At 32.3% G+C, this 20,825-nt stretch overlaps 5 protein-coding genes across 7 annotated transcripts; 1 reads left to right on the top strand and 4 right to left on the bottom strand.

Moving 5' to 3' along the window:
- Positions 1–923: 923 nt before the first annotated feature.
- On the bottom strand, positions 924–2,855 carry LOC123311047 (la protein homolog). Its single transcript, XM_044894804.1, has 2 exons — positions 2,423–2,855; positions 924–1,808 (listed from the first exon to the last, which is right to left on the bottom strand). The coding sequence occupies exons 1-2, from the start codon at positions 2,733–2,735 to the stop codon at positions 1,063–1,065; spliced, it is 1,059 nt and encodes a 352-aa protein (XP_044750739.1). The 5' UTR covers positions 2,736–2,855; the 3' UTR covers positions 924–1,062.
- A 278-nt stretch (positions 2,856–3,133) lies between these two features.
- On the top strand, positions 3,134–5,918 carry LOC123311705 (protein brambleberry-like). Its single transcript, XM_044895775.1, has 5 exons — positions 3,134–3,489; positions 3,707–4,079; positions 4,200–4,481; positions 4,570–4,959; positions 5,042–5,918. The coding sequence occupies exons 1-5, from the start codon at positions 3,241–3,243 to the stop codon at positions 5,461–5,463; spliced, it is 1,716 nt and encodes a 571-aa protein (XP_044751710.1). The 5' UTR covers positions 3,134–3,240; the 3' UTR covers positions 5,464–5,918.
- Positions 5,909–8,104, bottom strand: LOC123311704 (ankyrin-3-like). Its single transcript, XM_044895774.1, has 2 exons — positions 6,075–8,104; positions 5,909–5,987 (listed from the first exon to the last, which is right to left on the bottom strand). The coding sequence occupies exon 1, from the start codon at positions 7,920–7,922 to the stop codon at positions 6,183–6,185; it is 1,740 nt and encodes a 579-aa protein (XP_044751709.1). The 5' UTR covers positions 7,923–8,104; the 3' UTR covers positions 5,909–5,987; positions 6,075–6,182.
- A 333-nt stretch (positions 8,105–8,437) lies between these two features.
- LOC123312066 (protein maelstrom 2-like) lies at positions 8,438–13,175 on the bottom strand. Its single transcript, XM_044896261.1, has 12 exons — positions 13,055–13,175; positions 13,002–13,022; positions 12,297–12,413; positions 11,818–11,992; positions 11,414–11,569; positions 10,807–10,934; positions 10,326–10,583; positions 9,843–10,013; positions 9,651–9,788; positions 9,457–9,568; positions 9,135–9,185; positions 8,438–8,983 (listed from the first exon to the last, which is right to left on the bottom strand). Exons 3-12 carry the CDS (start codon positions 12,405–12,407, stop codon positions 8,892–8,894), a joined length of 1,392 nt encoding a protein of 463 aa, XP_044752196.1. The 5' UTR covers positions 12,408–12,413; positions 13,002–13,022; positions 13,055–13,175; the 3' UTR covers positions 8,438–8,891.
- A 2,255-nt stretch (positions 13,176–15,430) lies between these two features.
- LOC123311977 (protein VAC14 homolog) lies at positions 15,431–20,486 on the bottom strand. 3 transcript variants are annotated; one of them, XM_044896122.1, is made up of 16 exons: positions 20,284–20,486; positions 20,075–20,225; positions 19,793–20,023; positions 19,396–19,737; positions 18,963–19,086; positions 18,261–18,368; positions 17,728–17,861; positions 17,442–17,580; positions 17,312–17,383; positions 17,110–17,205; positions 16,884–16,989; positions 16,647–16,824; positions 16,477–16,595; positions 16,307–16,386; positions 15,954–16,107; positions 15,431–15,863 (listed from the first exon to the last, which is right to left on the bottom strand). In XM_044896122.1, exons 1-16 carry the CDS (start codon positions 20,382–20,384, stop codon positions 15,704–15,706), a joined length of 2,295 nt encoding a protein of 764 aa, XP_044752057.1. In that variant the 5' UTR covers positions 20,385–20,486; the 3' UTR covers positions 15,431–15,703. The 3 variants fall into 3 exon arrangements, with proteins under 3 accessions (XP_044752057.1, XP_044752060.1, XP_044752059.1); XM_044896125.1 differs by having other exon boundaries at positions 17,312–17,377; XM_044896124.1 differs by having other exon boundaries at positions 18,261–18,362.
- Between the last annotated feature and the right edge of the window lie 339 nt (positions 20,487–20,825).

The following is a 20,825-nucleotide window of genomic DNA, read 5'->3' as shown; positions in this document are numbered from 1 at the left end:
TATCTAATCAAACTGTACCTGCCTACTAAACGGAGGAAAATGAAACAGGAAAGTTTTTCATATACTGATGGGAGCTTTTAAGTCTCATGGCTCCCAAGTAGAAAATGAAATGCAACTGAAAACTACGTTTCCATTAAATGTAACGAAAATTAAACGATTAAATCAATTTCAAATTTCAAACTGTCTCCTTTACTGAAAACGTGTTTATGTTTGTAAATCTTGAAGAGATTGTTTTCAATTAAACTTAGGAAATAAACCCAACATCTTTCAGGACATATATATCTGCCTGTAATGTGCAGTATTCTGGAAAAAACGTTGCATATTTTTGACGTTCATGCAAAAAATTCCGAAGTACCTTATGGAAATGATTGCATTCCAATTATCACTTAATCCTGGATAACCCAAAAAACTCCATGATCTTAGCGAGTTTCGCAACTGCAACCTACAAATTCTTCTACCTTGATTTGAGAATCACACAAGATCAGTTCAAACAAAAAATTAATTGAGCTTGTCTTATAAAGTAGAAATTATTATCGGTAATTAATTCAGCGAGTGCAGTTTCAAAAGTTTTGGAATTTACTGTTTTTCTTTTAATATTTGTGTGTTTGACAAAAATTATCAGGATTATTCATGGGAGGCAGTTGTATGTTATAGATATGCAGCAAATTTCATCCATTTATCCTCAATTGTTTCCCAGACAAAGTCCAGAGGTAGGTAAGAAGGAGCAAAGCCAATTTTGTAAAGCTTTAAGGAACAAATATTTCAATTGCTCTCGAAAAGGGAACCTTATGATTGAAGTGAATTAGTATTATTCAAATTTTATCTATTTATTATCAATCATTTGTATTTTAAATTCAAAAAATGTATAACTTCTTGCTTTAGATGTATGATAATAGTTATTTGCTTCACCAATAAAAGATTAATTATAAAATAATAGTTTATTTTATGCCATACTGTCAAATATGTAAACTACATAATTTACATTATAATATTAAACACAGAATAATATACATTCTGGAGAATTCAATCAACAATAATATTATGTAAAAACTTGATAAAAGATTAGTCATCGCTTTTCTCTACTTTTGCTTTTTTCCTGTTGTTGCTACCAAAGTTTCCACCCTTCCTCTTCTTTCCAAACTTATTAAACTTGTGGGATTTCCTTATTTGGGTGATAGCCTCAGCAGACTTCTTCATATGCTCTTCTTCCTCTTCTCCCTCTAGCACTTTCAATTTCAATTTAGCCTCACCAACTTCCAATTCATTATCTTCCAATTTTTTGATAAGTTCAACAGCATCGTTTTCCTTGGGTAATCTGACGTAGCCTTGTACATCTCCTCTGTTGAAATCAATGAAAGGATTTCCAATATCAGCGATTTCCCTCAACTTATCTTTGATTTGTTCTCTTGTGATAGTTGTCCCTTCTTGAATTCCACTGAAGAAAAGAGTTGCACCCTTAGGAAATTCAATAGTTTTTTTGGACTTCTCATCTTCTTGTTCTTGCTGTTTAGCAAGTTTCTTTTCTTTATTACTCTTTTTAGTCTCTTCTATTTCAGCACGTTTTTCTTTATAATAATCCTCCTGCCATTTACGAATTAAATTGACGTCCTTATATTTGATTTCTTCTGCTTCAACAAATTTTTTGCAAGTTTCAACATCTTTGAATATGATGAAACAGGAACCTTTGAATATATATTCATCATCTTTTTTGTAAGACCTTTTAATACATGATTCAATTGGTCCATGAGATTCTAGGAAATTGAGAATTTCAGGGAGTTCTTCATCTGAAGGAAATCCTTTGGCATAAGCTGAAAAAAATTTGGATTGATGAAAACAATCTGAATGGATGGGATTTGCAGTTCCCAATTATTTTGGTCAATAAGACCAACAGTTCGGTGAAAACATAAGTATACAACAACAAATAGATATCTATTGTAGGAGTACATAAATTAGGTAACCATATAATTATTCCTTTTTGCCCACCATTGGTAATTCCCCTACATAATATACTGAATGAAATATTATTATGAATTATTTACTAATCCTTAGTTATACTGTGTTCTTTGATACTTGATCTAGTTAATAGCTAATAAACATAGCACAACTATCTCAACCAACAGTAGTGGGCAGTAGCATTCCTGCATAGATAGATATCACATATTTTCATTGAGCGATAGAACATTAGTATTTCAAACTACTTATGGCTAGTTTCATAACATCATAATTAAATTCAGTCTCTTCAATTTTAAAGCTTTCTTTAGTCCTACAAATAAATGGTACTCAAAGACGCTTTAAGCTTGAAGGGACTTTGAATTGAATTATGGATGTTAGAACTAAAAAATTTACATACAAATACTGTGGCCTAGTGAAACCAAATGAATCACACATAGGGTATAAGAGGTCAGCAAAAAATTATACACACCTGTACGTTTAGAAAGTTCTCTTTTACGTGTCTCATTCATTTCAGGAACTGTTTTCTCAGGATTTCTTCTCACTTTTTTGTTGTCTTCACTTATTTCTAGTAATCCATTTTCAGATTTCTTCAAAGCATTGGCGATTACTTCAGGGTCTTCAGATAAACTAGCCAATCTTTTAAAACTAAGTAAAACTTCCAGAGTAACCCAGCCATCATCTTCCTCTGTCTTGGCTTTTAAGAATTTATCACGTGGTAAATTAATATCTCCAAAGTAGTATTCTACTTGTTTGATAATTTTTTGTTCCAAATCGTCAGCCATTTCGAAATTAATGCAACTACTAACAAAATTCAAACTACACTTCAACACGTGGTATCAATATCAATCCCGCAACTTACAGCAAGCATCAAACAACAAGCAAGTGTTTACATTTAAGGTTAACTAAAGCTAACCTATCATTATGCTTTCTTCACAGAGTTGTGGTGTTTTCAACTTTTTCTTTACTACTCTTAACTTACCTGCACTGAACTATTTTTTATTATTATTTTATTTATTATTATTCTTAAACTAAATGTAGACTCTGTCGAAAATATATATTTTTCGTATATATTGGAGAAAGCCTTCAATCCCTTTGTCACTTCATTAATAACCGTACAGAAACCTGAAATAAAAATAACTTTCGTTTCTCTATGGTTCCAACCGAAATTTAACAGCTGGACAGCTGCTTCAAAAAGTTAACAACTTGTGAAATTTGAATCGAGGTTGAAGGAAATTAAAAAGTCCATGTGACCCCTAATTTCCATATTTTTTCAAAATATTGTTGACCATGTTTTTCAATATAAAGAGTCTTTCACTCTTAGTAGTGCTTCTTATTAATTTTGAAAGAGTAACACCAGCTCTTAACGATTACATAAAAGATTGGGGAAGGTACTTTGGTTATGGTGAATCCGAGAAAATAGACGATTTTAATCAGAATATTCCTTATGAAGTGGCCACAATGGACGAAAAGTTCATATCAGAGGCAGCTAAATTAACTGGTGTGGCTCTTTCAGAGCTAGATTCATGTCAACAAAGGGTATGATTCTATATTCACTGTCTGTGAATTTCAATTTCAGCAAGTATTTTTTTTCAATTTAAATGTTCAAGAAAAACATTCATTTATACCTTTTGGAATTGTGCAATTTTCAATTTGTTGATACTATAATAATTTTCTAAATCTTACTGAGCAGTATTTTCAAACTTTCCTACGTAAGATCAACTTGAACATGTATATAAAAAGTAATTTCTTTCAGGTGATCCTTAAATTGAAAACAGATTGCCACAAATTGAATGATGAACAACTCGCTAAACTTGCTGTTCATCTATTAAATTGTCAATCCTATGTGGAAGGACGACCAACTTATCCTTGCACAGAGGAGATGAGTATTAAAGAGTGTACAACGGTTATGGATTCCGATACTTGGACAATATACCATCTTATGAGTAATAGGGCAAGAGCAGTCTGCTATATGATTAGACAGACACAATTCAGAGGTCTTGCAGAAAGCACTGTAAATCGTCTTATGGATGCTGCTAAGCACCAAATTGACACCCTTGATAAAATTATGTTGAATCAGGAAAATTTACATAGTGTGGCTTCAGAGACATTTGATTCTTTGTCAAAAGGTACATATGAATATCTATTTGATATAGGTATATGATTGTAAACCCCTATACTTGGAAGTTTTACAGAAAAACTGGTGCAAATTCATATAATTTCTTGAAAGCAAACTCATTTGGTTATAGGTCATGATATATTATCCCAGCAACAAAAGGACTTGCACTCTGCTCAGTTTCATGGACAACTTGCAATTGAAGAAAATATTGCTAGGCTAGTAGATGAAAAGAGAATAATTGCAGAAACTCACAATAAATTGATTTCCCTCACTAAAGATTTACAGGAGAAAATAGGGGATTCTAAGAATCAACTTCAAATTCAAAGTACTGAAAGTAAATTGAATCATCAGGAATTGATACGAGACTTGATATTGCTTCAGGAACAAACTCAAGAAATATTCAGGAAAATTGGTAAAATAAGTTTGAAGTTATTTTGCAAAGAAATCTTACTTTTCTTCTTTACATTTTCAACTGTTCTAAATGAGCAATATCATTTCAGAGGAATCAAGCCAATTGCTTCTAACACAATCTAAAGAATTTAGAGACCAATATGACTACACACTGAAAAATTTGATAGAAGTGAATAAAACAGTGCACAGTTTAGTTTCATTAGTTGGTGGAACTAAAAAAGCACTTGAGGAGCGACTACAGTGGGTATCAACAGCTTTAGGAGGAACCGATTTGGCAATTGAAAGATTATATTTGATACTATGGCATTTGGCTTTCTTTTTGTTTGGTATGATTGGAAGTGCCTTCCTAGATGTGGACATGGGTATCAGACTTATTGTTATACTTTTACCCTCATTCAATTTGGCCATTGGTATTTATGGGCAAAATCAACATCTTGAGCCACTCCATCTGTTAGCAGTCATTGGAGGCTTAGCTATATGTAAGTTTAAAACAAAACAGTTATAGCATTTCTTGAAATTCATCATTAAAATATTTTAATTGTGAATATTTTAAACTTTCAGTACAAGGATTTATATCCTGGATATTGAATTATAAGAAAACACCTAAAGCAAACCCCCAGATGATAAAATATGATATAACTCCTGAGAAGTCTAGTGGTAATGTAGAAAATAATATTAAGAATATTTATTCTGAAAAGGGTTATGTTTATCCTGATGTAACATCTTCAGAATATTATTCATCAAAAAATCTTCTGGATGAACCTACATCTGATAACTTCAATGAATTTGGATCACCCACGCCGCCCCTCTCTAGAAGTGGGTATTATAAATCAAGATCAAGGAGTAGAACGCCCAATCTTCTTGGAGGAAAAGAATCTTGTCATGCGAAAACTAGATTAGGAACACCTTGTAAATTATCATGTTTACCTGGTAGAGATTTCTGCTATAGGCATCAAGCAGGGGATTCTATTGCTGGAAGATAGTACCTCCTAATTATTCAATTTTTAGGAGAGAGTTTACTTTGTACATACTTTACCTGCAGGACAATTTTAAGTTCATTCAAATGTATTTTAAGTAAAAAAATTTTAATTTCACAAAATTTACTTTGACGGTTTTACAGGATTTTTTTTCAATTGATTATACGGTTTTCAACATCCACTATATCACTGTTGCATAAACATTGATGTATTGAGTTTCAATGTCATAATTACAATTTTATCCTAAATGAAAAAATTTCATTTCAGAATTGAATAGTCTGATGTTGAAGTTTTGTGACTTATCGGATAGCTGGATAAATGGTTGAATATTGGTATTAATGTTATTTTAATATTATTTATTTATTTTTTTAATCATGTAAATAGCAATTTTGCCTGATTTTATTTCTCGAATTTTGAGTTATGAGGCTGTAGTTTACTGAATTATAATGGATAAATGGTTATTCTCCTTTTATTCTCTTACATTCCTTCTATGAACTAAAAGACGAACAGGTTTTCTTCATCTACTAAGGATGGAGAAATATCTAAGGTGAAGAAGTTATAATATACTCTTACTTATCTTAGGACAAGAAAGTACATAGAGGCAATATAACAAAAAAATGGAAAAAACTTGAGATATATTCAGGCTGAAATTTCAATCTTATTTCAGCCAACTATAATAAGTTGATAATTAACCTCTTTATACATATTTTGATAACGGGCATCTTCTATTTTTCGAAAGCTACGATCCAATTCATCATATCAGCATTACAAAGATACATAAATATCAAATCTATACAATTTTGAGGTAGTTTTGGTTCTAAATTAAAAAATTGGATGGACTTATCCAATAAATTCCTTCTCTCAACAGCTACTGCAAAATTTTGCTTAATGATAGGTGTAGTTATATTACCATACAGAGGAAATAGATACTGATAATCTTCTTCCAAAGCTCTCACAACATCGTCATTTTTTACCATTCTGACCAAGTTATGTATTGATTTGGTCAATACATCGTGATAAGAAATTCTACTTCCGCCCAGTTTTAAGTTTTTCATTTTTTCCACTTCTTCTCTGCAGATTTCTTGAAAATACTCGAGTTCTTCGTCAATGTCTAGATGGTATAGATTTTCTTTGCATACATAAAGACCAGCTGTACTTCGCATTACAAGATGATGTTTCAAAAGGGAAATTACGGCCTGGTTTCCGTCAGCTTCATTCAAAGCTATGTCTAAGGGCGTTCGTTTTTGTGCGTCAGTGGCATTGATGTCTGCACCTAATTCCAAAAGGAGTGAAACCATATCTTTGCCAGAAGCTCTGCTAGCTATATGAAGTGGTGTTAAGCCATACTTGTCGAAACAGTTTACGTCTGCTCCAAATAATATCAAAGTAGAGACCATTTCGCAGTTGAATACTTCACAAACCGAATAAGCTAAAGGTGTTCTACCATCTATGTTACGCACGTTTGGGTCAGCCCCTTCTAGAAGTAGCAACTCCACGATACGGTTACAACCAAAAAGTACCGCATAATGGAGTGGTGTTTTTCCCAATTCATTTTTCAAATTAAGGCTGGAGCCATAACTAATGAGCAATCTGATAACACTTTCGTTACCTTGCATACAAGCCAAGTGCAGTGGAATTTGTCCATTTGTATCTTGAAAGTTTGGATAAGCGTTGTATTCCAAAAGAGCTTCGGCTGTATCCGCTTGGCCGTATATTGCGCAAATATGCAGAGGTGTCCTATTGATAATAGAGCCAACATCGACTTCCGCCCCTTTATTCAACAACAACCTTACGGTTTTCTCGCTCACCTTCTTCTCAATCAAAAAATGGAGAGCACTTTCTCCTCTTCGGACGCGAACATTTACATCAACATCGTAATTCAGGAGCGCTCGCACCACATCTTCGTTTCCATGTCTGGAAGCTATCAGTAGAGGCGAATCACCGTTTTCATCTTTACAATTGTAATCAGCACCGAATTCCAGAAGGCTCCTAGCTATGGCACCGTTCCCTACAGCACAAGCCACGTGAAGAGGGGTCTTTCCTCTGTATTTCTTCGCGTTCACTTCACCGCCCCTTTTCAAAATCGCTTTCACCAGTTCTGGATAACCCAGCTCCACCGCTAAATGGAGCGGGGTGTCGTCTCGATTGTTTATCGAAATGTTGATGTCGTCGAGTTCTTCCAGAAGGGCAGATGCAAGAGCCTCGCCACCGTTCCAAAACGCTGTATCGATGGTGGTCCTGCCATATTTGTCTTTCGCGCGGATGTCAGCTCGGTATTCTAGGAGGATTTGGGTGATTTCAATATTCCCGTTTTCGGCAGCCGCATGCAAAGGCGTCCCGCTATTTATATCCATGTAATTGACATCTGCGCCTTCATTTAAAAGCTTTCTAACTAACGATGCGTCATTTTCTTGAACCGCTCCGTGTAGTGTGATTTTTTCGTTTGCAAACGCGAAATCTGCCATTCATTCGATACGCACTTCGCAGGTTTTTCACTTCCGTATTATAATTTCGAAACTCGAGTTGCGGCAGCGTCTGAATATTTGAAAGCTAGACAGTGAAACGTTTTGTAACCGGTTTATTATTAGAAACGTGTTTATTCCAAAATATCCGTCTTGCAGAGAAGACGGAAATGCTGTAATAAAGTAATTATTTTTCCATTTTTTATATGAATGAAGAAATCAAAGAATAGAAAAAAATGCGATATGAATAAGTGATTTTAAAATAAAAACCCGCAGTAAAACTCGCCGGTCCTACTGAGCGTTTCTAATTATAATCAATTAATGGAAATTTAAACCCATTTTCTTGTACATTAGAATTGTATCAATTTTTTAAATATTTCTATATGGATGATAATTCTGATTATAAAGCTCCAGAAAATATTTGGCTAGATTTTTCACAAACCTTTTTGTACCTTATCTTTCTCCATCAATTAATAAAATAGCAAACTATGCACAAATTCGTCACCAAGTACTACAAATAGATTTCAAAAATATATTTCTTCAATGTAACAATAAAATATTCAAAATGTAAAGTGTCCAGAACAAAATTAACCTATTAAGAAAAACAATTTTAAAGGGACTCAAAAACTTTGATAAGTACAGAAATAATGATAACGCTTTTTAGACCCTACTGAATTAGATAAAAAAGAGCAAAATTAATGTAAACTGAATCACTGACTAACTAATGAGTTGAAAAAAATTTTTGGGCTGAGTAAAACAAATTTGATAAAAAGTATAGTCGCAATCTCAAAGAGCATCCATTATGACATTAACAACTACTGCTAACAAATAGTCATGGTCATTTGAAATAATACATAATGAGAATTCTGTCCTCAACACTAACTTAACATAAAGAAAACTTTAAAACTCGTGAATCTAATAAAAACAAAGTTATAAAAAGAAAAACAAATAAAAAAAGTTTGAATGTATCACTCATTTACGGAAAGGATGTCCTCTTCCTTTTCCTTTTGGTACTGCTCCTCCTCTTCCTCGGAGGCTTGCCAATACACAAGTTCTTTTTCCATCTAAAAAGAAATGTGAACTTTGTAATTTTGAAAAGTGAGACAAACTTTGTTTTAGATAGTTGATTAAATAAATTGGAATTTTTGGAAAAATATCTCAAACAAGGTGTTTAGTATTGTATCAGTTCAACCATATAATACTTAAAATACTCACTTGATTCTTGGCTTTCAGTTAAATTGGAAAAAACTTCATTTGAGTTAGATGCTGAAAAAAAATTTTTATTGATTGAAAAGCCTACTTCAATTATTGCAAAAATACAAGGCGATCCAATATTCGTAATATTCTTTCTGAGAGCATGGTTGTTATCTTGGTGCAATTTTAAATATAACCAAGGTTTTGGTAAAACTTTCAGATGATCCAAAATTTGAACCAAGAAGTTACCAGCCTTCAAGAAAGCTCATTTCATACAATAATTAACAGAATATAATCAATATTGAAACAATAATATATATATGTATATATATTTTTAACTTACGTAATGCAGCTGGTCTTCGGCTGAAACCAGAACTTCCTGTTTTTGCATTGAGTTCATTAGAAGTGCTCTTATTTCCAGTGGTGTGTAAATTGTCACCTTTAGGATTTATTTTCTGAGAAGATACATTTCAAATTGTAATTGATGTTATGTAATCAATATAAATTCTACAATAATTTTGTCACAAGCAAACTAACCTGCCGGCAATCATCATACTCTGGAAAGTCAATTGATGATGCTGTATCTTCATTGAATGTACTGGATTTCCCGAATGACACTAAAGTCTCTGCATCACTACTGTCCTCCCTCACAGTACTGCCGGTGTCATCACTAAGCTGTAAAATTATAATTGTAATGAAGTGCTTATTTTGTTTAGGATAATTTTCCACCTTGGATGAAGCCCTTCTTTCGTCCCTATTCCTTATTACATTATCTGGAACATGGTCGCCAGGTATTAATGAAATGCCCAAAGCTGGACTGCAATTTTCACATATTATATAGCCATGTCTTATAGCAATTGATCTTGAGCAATGAATTGGGTACTCTGACGAGCCATGATACTGAAAGAATATAATATCCATGAAATTAATAGCCAAGAATCTGATGAACCTAAGCAATACAGACTTACTAAGGCAATAATTTTTAATGGTAAAAATGTTTTTCAAAATGGAATGAAAGCACAAAATGTCCGTTTATACTGATTTCGTATGATTCAGAGGGTTCAGAAAATGGTCTATTTGTCCAAACCTCTGCGTATCGCAAAGAAACCAAACGAAAGTCGAATAATCGGACCGTGCCCAGGTAGCAATTTTGGCCCTGGAGACCTATGAGAAACAACAAAAAAAAGCTTGAGAAAACCAAAGCAATATTACCTCACAAGCAATTCCTGGAGCATACTGATGCCTATCTTTCTGGAATTCACCGTAACTTATTGCCTCTGGTGTCCATTGCGAATTCTTAACGGTGTTTTTGACCAATAAGGAGAAGAGAGTCAGAGCATTATAAATTGTGAATTCAATTCTTGGATCGAACATTTCACACCATCTTTCAAGAACATTTTTTACTGTTTCCAAATCTCTTTCTTTTATTGCATATAATATGGGTAGTTTATCGGATCCTCTCGATCTTTCCTAAAAAACCATAATTTATTTTGAACTATTGATATAATATTTCAAAGAGTAGAGCTTCATGTAAAATTATCAGCGTTTCTAGAATTACTGATTCAAGATAAATTTCATGATAAAATGAAGCCCCATTTTCTGCACTTTAAAAAAAGCATTCACTAGTAGAACAAAGATAAGGTCAAACTTCAGTCACTTAAAACTAGATAAATGCTATGATTAAAGGACTCACAGATAAATAGTTCACAACTTCATTAAAAACTTGTTCCTGATTATCCATTCCATCATAGTCCCATGGAAGTTGATGTGTTTGTTCAGAAATAATTTTAGCTTCACCGGGGTAACCAGGAGGCAAAGGACCTTTTTTGTAAAAATTTGTGGTTACTTGTCATAACAAATTTTTTACATTTTGAATACACTTAGTAATATCTGAAGAGTAGTTGGAGCTCAAGAATAAATCGAGTTGATTATGTAGTTTATAATTTGAAGAATTCTTCAAAAACAGGTTGTTTATACAACTTTTAAGAAGCACTTCTTGACAATTCAGAAATCAGAAGTCTTAGGGCCAGTCAAAGCCCACTAGAAATGATTTATAAAAGGCTATAGGCCAGTTCATAAATATGCAGAGAACTTAATTTAGGGGGCGCTGTTACCAATTTGTGCACAAGAAATGAGATTAAAACCCCATACCTCATTCATTGATGAAACTCAAAATCGTTAAGTTTAAACTTGCGTTTGTAGTAATAACTCAAATTGAGGAGTATTCTCCATTGAATTAAATTAATCTAGATGAAAGTGAATCTCCAATTACTCATTTGATAATCATATTTAAGTCTAACCTGGGTAAACATATGAGTGATAGATGTCATTTTCGGAAACACCATACTCCAGAGTAAAACTGCAGATACCAATCTCACAAGGATAATACATCAACTGTTGCTTATCAAAAATAAAACTATTGATATGAATGATGAAGAATTCGTAACGGGGCAAATCTGTAAAAAAAATTATATTGAAGAAAAAAATGAATTGACACATACTCTCGACTAAATTGATTCACCACAAAAATATCTCTCAAAACTATTCCCATTCGTAAATTCTTTATTAATTCTTAACTTCATAGAATATTAAACATTCCATTGTCTGCTTACTTCAGGTAGGAAGAAAAAAGGTCACCCTTTTTCCTGTCTTTGATTCACTGTTTGGTGTGACACTTGTAACTATGTATTAATAAGGCACTTACTGTTGTATTTTTTAGCAATAGCCAATTCTGATGAAATTTCTTCAATCATCGTCTGTTGAAATAAGGCTTCTTCATTTGATTTTCTTTCTGCGTCAGTCATAGGAGCATCCTGAGATTTTTGATGATTGTTCCCTTTTCTTCCTGCATACATTTTTTTTTCAGCATCAGTCATACTCTGTAATTAGAGAATATACATCTAATTGATTCTGTAATTATGTCTTTATTGCACCATATTTACAAATAAATCTATATTTGAATCAATTCAGATTTTGTTATCGCAATGAAATATTTGAATACTTAGAACTAGCTTAATACAAATAGTCAATGCTAAAGCATTGACTAATTTTAAAATAATTGTCTTTCCTATTCAATTTTATTGAAGTGGTTTTTGTCAATGCAGTGGTTCATATTGATCATAATAAAACTTCTTCATATTTATTCAAGGCTTAGCACATATGCAGAGGCATAGACATACTCACCCTCCATACAACATCAGCTTTTTCCATTGCTTCCTCATTTGTTGCGATTTTATTTTCCCTCTTAAATTCCATCAGGAATGCCCAAAATGGATTAGTTTTTTTTTTAGGCATATTGGACTGAAACAACAGTTCCTCTAATTTTAACAGTTTGAACATTTTAGGGCAGATTGAATTTTTATATTTCAATTATTCCAGATGAATTGGCCATGTATGTTGTTAAAAATAGTTTTAAAGCGTGGGGATGTGTTTTTAAACTAGGCGCTCTTAATTTATATTGATGCCCTTTAGCTCCTTCATTAAATGTCCACTAAATCTCTCCAACTTCGTTTAAATAATGTCTAGCAAGAATTTCATCAAAGAAGGGTTATAACAACATTTATTGATTCAAAATAATCAGATGGGCGAACATGAAAACCAACTCCTGTATACAATCCAGCTTTCAATATTCAGCTTCCAAGGTGTTTTGTGGAAACATATTTTACCATTTTATGAGCAATACAACCGAGTTCGGGAAATTATCATCTCCTATATCATATAGAATAGTCCCAACAAAAATCTGGTCAGTTTTTTTGTATATGGAAATGTAACATTTTTTGTTACAACGGTTTCTGCATACGAAACCGTTGAAAAAATGTAAATTTTAAAATGTATCAACAATTTGTTGGAATAACGAGATTACTTTAGAGATCCTCTGCTGATACTTACTGAAGTTCTATTGAAACAGTTTACAGATGAGAATTATATTGTATTTACAAGTTCTATCTATTTCAGAAATATGAGAGACTGTCTCTGATAAATATATTCCTACCCAACAGTACACAATCAACGCTAACTCGACCGTGCACTCGAGTTGTCTCTGGTCTCTATCCACTCTTTTCGCAGTTTGCAGTTTTGAACAAATTCTGTCCAGCTAACCACAGAACCAAAGCATTAGGTTAGGTCATAGCAGTGTTACCAGATAACTGAAATGAAATTATGGAACCAGGTTGCCAAAATTATCAGATTTTCCTGAAAATTATGTTACAATAGATGGCAGAAAGGGGATTTATCTCAGATCTGGCAAATACTCTTTCATTAACATGATGAAGTGAAAAATGTTGTTATAGATTTTTATGTGAATGATCAGAGATGTCTCTATCTAGTCCATGAACAATGCAATTTTCTTCAAAGTTCAATAAATGCGCAAGTACACCGAAACTATGTTATTCAAAATTAAACCCTATTACCATGATAAAAAGGAGGAAAATAACATACGCCTTAAATTTAATAGAAAAAGTCAAGTGATGTAGAAAGGGCGTACATTATTAGTAGATGGTTTTTATGACGCAGCCCACTCGGCGAAACTGTGAAAAATTCCAACTACCTGCTGATGGGTAACACAAAAGATAAATAAATTTCATATTTTCGAAGACTTGACAGCAATAAAGAGAGGAATACAATCTTAAAATAATTTCATAATGATTCCGCAGAATATCGAACAAAATAGGAGATTCCGTAGGTACCGTCTGAATTCCGTAGATCTACTCCAAATTCCGTAGGTGTGGCAGCGCACAGCGCCGAAATAAGTAAACTTGGAGGTTCGATGTTTGACGTTAAGTAATTTAATCAATTCTGGGATTCCCCGGCAATAGAGAATTCCCTTAGATGTAAAATAATTTCAATAGCCGAAGTGACTGATATCTGTTGCCGAAGCTCTGATAAACAGAAAATATGACAAATAGTTTCAATGTATTCAACTCTCTCTCTAAATTATGTTACAATTATCGATTATGTTACACTTTATTGGTCAACTCTATTTTTCTGAAAAATTATGTTACAATCTGATAATTATGTTACACCTGGCAACACTGGGTCATAGAGAAAGGTTAGTTGTCTCTGGGTTAGGTTAGGTTAGGTATAACTACAGAGTAACCAAAGATTCTTCTTCGGAGTAACTCTGTAATCTTTGCACAGAACAAAGTTTGGATTAATTCCAGAGATTCTTTGGCTTTGGTTACTTCTGGTTAGTAAGTGGGCGGTCCGTATATGTCGAATTTCTGACAATTTGGTTCAATATCAGTCACCAGACTAACCGCTCTGGTAACTTTCGGTTACCAAATGTGCGTATACGGACCATACGCTATGCGTAATCTCTGATTAATTCATAGAAAAGAATGGAGATACCTCCATGAGATACATCAAAGATTATAGAGTTTACCTAACCTAACTCTATAATCTTTGGAGATACATATTATATTTCTGTGTTTTTAGTGTTCTGTGCTTGTCTGGGTTCCTGATCTGAACCAAAGAGGAATCTTTGTTCTAACAAGATTAGATCTTAGGCTCAGATCAATAGTTTTTTATTGATCTGTGACACGGGCGTAGCCAGGGGGGGGGTTTTGGGGGTTCAAACCCCCCCCGAAATAATATAGTTACATAATATTAGTTTCAAAAAGTCTCAATTTATATGTCAAAATCAGAAAAATTTCATTTCAAAACCCCCCCCGAAACTCAACCCTGGCTACGCCTATGATCTGTGATCTTAGGTCTTAGTACTAATATAAGTAACACCCACAGAACACTAAGACCTAAGATCTAATCTTTGAGTAACACTAGATTAGTAACACCAAAGATATTACATTTACTTATCTGGTTAATCCTCTTCATAGACCTGTGATCAGAGACAACAGGTTGTCCCTGGCTGTGATCAAACGGACCTTCAAAAAATTCCTAAAAAGATGTGGTCAGTTGAAAAATTGTCAAGACCGAACAGTTGCACCAAGACAAGATATCATTGAAATCTAGAATGATTTTTCTGGGAGAAACGCGTGTCGAAATTTGACCTTCGAAAAATTCCCAAAAACATGGGGCCAGTTTCAATTTCGAGATTTATTACTAGAAGAGTTCCTTTTTTAGAATATGTATTACATTCAGATCTACGGTTTAGTGTGTAAACACCCATACAAAAGGCCTAGACCTAAGAAATGAACTTATCTGCCTATCATATAAATAAAGAGTAACAACTCTTAGCAATTACTTCAATTATCATAGCACGGTACTATGATAATGGGAAGTGTGAATAAGGTACTACTAGTTCCTTATTCACACCGCACTTCCCATTATACAGAAAAAGTAATCAATCAATATAAGAAACATTTTAGAAAAAATTATGCTTTTATTCATAAAATAGTTTGAACATGAAAGTTCATATAAACAATGAACAATGAACAGATGAATTATATGAAATTTATAAATTTTTATAGATATACTCGACTGTAATTTTCTTTTACACAAAATTTTCACAATTAAAGCTATCACAAACTCGCCAAAATAATTAACAACTTATTAATAATACTTTCACTCAATATTTGGTATCAAGGAGAAAATCGGGAATGTAAATATATCAATATAAAATATTTGTTCTGACATTATTTTGAAAATTTCCTGTTTCTCGTAGTAATATCGCTGACTCTAGATTTTTTTTTCAATTCTTTATATTTGTTTTGAGCTTCAATAAATTCCCCAAACAAATTGAAATGGTGCACTGGTGTTTTTCGTCGAACTTTCTCACTGCAATTATCTTTACACCTTAAAAAATTGAGAGAACACTTAAATGATAACTACTAATGAAATTTTAATCGCATTTATACGAAATATGTTATGGAATTCAAATTTTACCTGATATCGTGCATTAATTTCAAACTGGGTATGCAATCAAGTCTCGCTTTTAATGTATGAAAAGCGTCACTTTGTGGTAACAGCATCAGTAGACCATACAAAGCTCTAACTAAATTCTGATCACATGGTACTTCCAATAATTCTAATCTTAGAACTGAAAAAATAAAGCAAATTTTTCAACAAAATGTTAATCAAATACTTCTGGAAAAATATAATTAGAATAAATAGTGTGAATCATTATTTACTGTATAAAAAATAAAATAATCAGCATCTTATACTTTTGATTGTAAATTTTTTGTCAATGTGAAGTGTATCTATTCATAGCACATTTGAGCGATGTAAAACATACTTACAGGCAAAAATTGGAGATTCAATTAATTGGACAAATTTGTCTATTTCTGTGAGGAAGTTCACTGTGATTTCCATATCACCTCTAGACATGTGTTAAGGACAAATATAAATCACAACTTTTATATTTTGCGGCTGATTCTCACATGGTTTTGGTTTATGAGAAAAAGGATACAATAGTTTGATTATATTACAGGCACATTCAAAATGTTGAGTTAAAAAACATAGAGCCACAGTGGCAGCTGCATTGAAACGCCATGTTCTATACAGACAAATGAAGATAACAAAATTGTCCTAAAAAATAAATTGGATTATTTGAATTCATTAAAATACACAAGTTCAAACCTTCTTTTGATATGAATATTTCAATCTTTCACGTAACTCAAATAACTCAGAAGATGTTAACAAAATCATATTCAAATGTTCTACCATTAATGAAACAAATATGAAATCTGTTTCCTTCCGAAGGATTTCAGCTATTGCCAAATAAATAGTTTCAGCCCTCAATAGCATGCACAGTTGTCTGAAAAAATTGAAATTCAGTAAATAGTTGTATGAATATCTAAAAAACTATTTCTTAACCTTATGATGAAAGATCCTCTTTCGTCCAACAATTCGTTATTCACCTTGAAGGAATTCAATAAACCCGATATGAATTTTGTGAAGTATGGAACTTCATTTGGCTCGTCTGGAATTGAAAACACTTCAGATTTATAAAAGTTACATTGCAGTTGTGAGAGGAAGAAACAACTTTTTGTTCATATACAACACATAATCCTCAAAAATATGAAATCCCTAGTGACTTTACCTTTATTGACTATAGACTGAGTGCTTTCACTACTAACAATTTTGTCAATAGCTGCTTCTACTCTTTCATGATGATCTGAATTGCTTTTGTGTGAATCTGTAAATAAAAAAATTAAAATACCCATTTTGTGTCAAAAGCAAGGCTTTAAAAAGTTAGTTTTTACAGTATTGCAGGAAAAAACATTATTTGAGAACAGAATTACCTTCAGCAATAGTGGACATATCAGATTCCTCCCAAAATTCTTTCAAAAAATTCCACTCAACAGAATCTGGAACTAATGGCATTGAAAACGCGAGAATACAGAATTTCAAACTGATAAAAATTGATCTTACCATTTTCATTCACTACATTTTCGAGGTATGGTGATATAATTTCAGCAATAACCACAAGGCATTGTTGGACAACTTCATCGGATTGATCTAATAGTGTCCTTTGTAATGCTGGAAATAAAACTTCTAGATGGGGCGCCACCTAGAGAAAAGAAAGACAGATCTTGATGCTTCCATTTGTCACCAATTAAAAGTAAGTGATTGAAGAGGAACAGAACTATTTTCATTTTTTCTGAACATCGTCCAAAAAAAAAGTACGCTGTGATTATTGAATGAAAAGTATACACACCTGTTCTGGCATTTTCAAATACAAGTCATAGATCCACTTGAGGACTGCCACTTTTGTTTGAATAGAATTGTGGGCCAAAAACTGTGTAAGCACAGTAACCACTGTCGTCAAATCAATATTTTCCGTAGTTCCATCTAAATCAAGAAAATTATTGATTCAAGACAATTTTATTACTTCAAAATTCGTGAAATTACTCAAGTATACATGGTGTTAGTCGACAATGTGAAGCTATAAAAACTCAAAACTATTTCTACTACATTTATGCAGTAAGACATAACTAAAGTTTAACTGATTTTACTCAAATAATAAAGTATTCCACAATATGTTTCTTCTTATTTTCATATCAAAGCCTTTTTGATGAACAGCTAATTTATATTAGTTATTCAAAATACATAGAGTGTACCAAATATTAAATGTTAAAATTTTTGAGAAGCTATAAGTGTCTTTCTGCCTTATACCATATCATGATCAAACAATATCCCAAAATTCACTATAAATTTGAAACTTAATTGAATCAAAATTGTGTACCTCACCTGAATTAGGCCTGGTTGATTCTACGCCTTCTGGATTTTCTCCTTGTAAGGACAAGAGCTTCATCAAAGTGTAATTAATAGCGGTTGCAGTTTCCTTAATGTCTGTCACTGTATTAAGGAAAACAAAACCATGCATTAAAATAAAATAACGAAAATAATAAAATGGTTAAAATAATTTGGGAATGGATCAAACTACAAAATTTTTATGTTAAAAAATTATTTTTTCAAGATGAGAAATGAATTAAATTAGTGAGATATTAATTTTGGGTTTAGTATTTCTGGGGGATAAGGGCATCAAATACTATCTATGAATAATCTGGTAATAAAATTCAAAAATCAATACTAGAAATAGTCATTTTTTTGTGAAATTCAATTAGTGGAAAAGTTTTCATATTTATACTATAACTTAATTATTCTGTCGGTGGTAGAATATTAAATCAAATTTCCTAAATTCAGTTTCTAAAGTTCCATTGACACTATTTTGATTTTTCAAAACTGCACAGCTCTGATAAGAAATTTGGATATTGCAGTGTACATGGTTAAATGAATAGAAGTTAGTGAATCGATATTAAAATTTTTTAAGTGAAAAATTTTTGTACTGATTGCCATAAACCCCCACAAACAAAATGCAGGGAAATTTTTCTTTCATTGGAAAAATGTCCTTGCAATTTCAAGGTTAAATAAAAATTCAAATAAGGATACTTCTCCGGGCATCCGAATCATATGAAAGGCAAGGTAGTACTGCAGTGAAAATGCCTGACATATAGGGAAGCATATGAGGACCAGATAATTGGACGAATTCTTTTATCCAAGTTATAGCAGTAAACTGTAAAAAAGTTTGTGTTTTGTATGACAATTGTGAAGATGCTCAATCATAAAAAAATGAGACAGCAATATCAAAACAACATGATAAGTTTGGAGATTTTCCCATTCCCATAAAATTCAATATTCTTGTTAAAAATGTTTAATATATTGGTATACACCACAAAATATTTTCTGTGAGCAAGTTTTCATTCATAAATGAATTGCATTATTTAAAATATTGGATAGAACTAGAACCACAAATTTTTTTCAAATTGCATGTAACATGGTTTACTGTTTTTCTTCATGCATCGCTTATATTTCAATGTATTACCTGAACTAAATCATCATTTTTCTCTTGAGCATGAACAATCAAAATGTTTATCATCTCTGAAAAATTTACATTGGATGGGTCGCTCTTTATATTCCTCAAGAATTCTCCAAGCAATGCTTCACACATTTTTTTAACTTCTATTATTGGATCATCAAGAATTTTGAATAATCCATCTAGAATATCAGGTAAATGGCTGATGAGATTCAAATTTGGCACCATATTCAACACAGAAATCCATGCTATAACAAACTGCCGTGCAAAAGAGTTTCTACTAGATATTCTTTCTCTCAATAATGGTAAAAAACTTTCTAGATCGAATACTAGACATTCTGTTACAATATCCTAGAAAATGACTACATTAATGATATTTAACTCATGACTGCTATAAACTACATACCTTCATTAATCTATCCAAAAGTTCTGATGCACTTTTAACATTTTGATCAGGATCAGTTGCAAGTTTACATAAAGCATTGAAAATTGGACAGAAATGGGATAAAATAGCATTTCTTGCAATTTTAACAACATTATATAAGGATTCACAAGCATAATATCTAACTCTTGAGTCCTGGTCTGATAAACAACTCAAGATAGGATTCAACAACTCATCCATATATATTTCAGAGTCCTAAAATTTTAATCTGACCTAACTCTTTAAAAAAAAGGAATTTTTCAATACTTTTCCTAATGCCACAGCAATTGAAGCAAGCCCTATGAGGCCCCCTTTTTTTGCATGAGGGTTTTGAGATACAGCAAAGTCCTGGCCAAGTACTTTAAGTAGCCTTCGAATTTGTGATGTGTTATTAACACTATGGAATTCTCTGACCATTCTGAAAATCAAATTCAGCTTTTCAAATTGAAATGAATGAGTATATTAGATTTCTTTACTTTTCTATTTCAAGTGCAGCAGTTTTTCTTTTTTCATATAATTTGTCATGTAGAGCTCTCACACAGGCAGAGCTCAAAGGAGCATATTCCCTTTCAGACATTATATTTAGTTGAAAATAATCTTATCTCAATAATAAATTTAACTGCAATAATTTACAATTTCAGCAGCCCATCGGCATATCTGAGAAAAAATTGATAGAAATCAGCTGTTGGCACCATAGACTATATAGCATGACAGAGACATCGAGTTGTGATGTAGTTTTTTACTTGTATGATAGTCTCAATATAATAAATAAAAAATTTAAAAAAAAACTAAATTTATAATATAAGTTTCTTAAAAAATTATTTTGTTTTTGTTCTCTTTTTCAACTCTTCTCTTTACTATTATCAACAAATAATAAAAAAAATGTACTCTTTATAAAGAGTACATAGTATATATGTAAAGAGAACAGTGTTCTGTGTTCAAAAGCATAGAAAAATCCCAAATAATCTTAGAACATAGATACAAAAAGATATTCTCTATGAATATTAGCACAGAACAC

This window comes from Coccinella septempunctata, chromosome 4 (assembly GCF_907165205.1).
Source record: "Coccinella septempunctata chromosome 4, icCocSept1.1, whole genome shotgun sequence".
NCBI classification, from domain to species: Eukaryota; Metazoa; Arthropoda; class Insecta; order Coleoptera; family Coccinellidae; genus Coccinella; species Coccinella septempunctata.
The sequence above is the reverse complement of the archived record's forward strand: the minus strand, read 5'-3'. Positions and strand labels throughout refer to the sequence as shown.

Coding starts and splice junctions, on each gene's coding strand:
- LOC123311047 (XM_044894804.1), bottom strand. CDS start 2,735: ATGGCTGACGATTTGGAACAAAAAATTATCAAACAAGTAGAATACTAC. Junction 1,809..2,422: donor AGAACTTTCTAAACGTACAG/GTGTGTATAATT, acceptor AATTTTTTTCAG/CTTATGCCAAAGGATTTCCT.
- LOC123311705 (XM_044895775.1), top strand. CDS start 3,241: ATGTTTTTCAATATAAAGAGTCTTTCACTCTTAGTAGTGCTTCTTATT. Junction 4,080..4,199: donor ATTTGATTCTTTGTCAAAAG/GTACATATGAAT, acceptor ATTTGGTTATAG/GTCATGATATATTATCCCAG. Junction 4,960..5,041: donor CATTGGAGGCTTAGCTATAT/GTAAGTTTAAAA, acceptor TTAAACTTTCAG/TACAAGGATTTATATCCTGG.
- LOC123311704 (XM_044895774.1), bottom strand. CDS start 7,922: ATGGCAGATTTCGCGTTTGCAAACGAAAAAATCACACTACACGGAGCG.
- LOC123312066 (XM_044896261.1), bottom strand. CDS start 12,407: ATGCCTAAAAAAAAAACTAATCCATTTTGGGCATTCCTGATGGAATTT. Junction 9,789..9,842: donor AAAGAAGGGCTTCATCCAAG/GTGGAAAATTAT, acceptor ATAATTTTACAG/CTTAGTGATGACACCGGCAG. Junction 8,984..9,134: donor AACTGAAAGCCAAGAATCAA/GTGAGTATTTTA, acceptor ATTTCTTTTTAG/ATGGAAAAAGAACTTGTGTA.
- LOC123311977 (XM_044896122.1), bottom strand. CDS start 20,384: ATGTCTGAAAGGGAATATGCTCCTTTGAGCTCTGCCTGTGTGAGAGCT. Junction 16,825..16,883: donor AGAGGATCTTTCATCATAAG/GTTAAGAAATAG, acceptor CAATTTTTTCAG/ACAACTGTGCATGCTATTGA. Junction 16,387..16,476: donor TGTAATATAATCAAACTATT/GTATCCTTTTTC, acceptor ACACATGTCTAG/AGGTGATATGGAAATCACAG.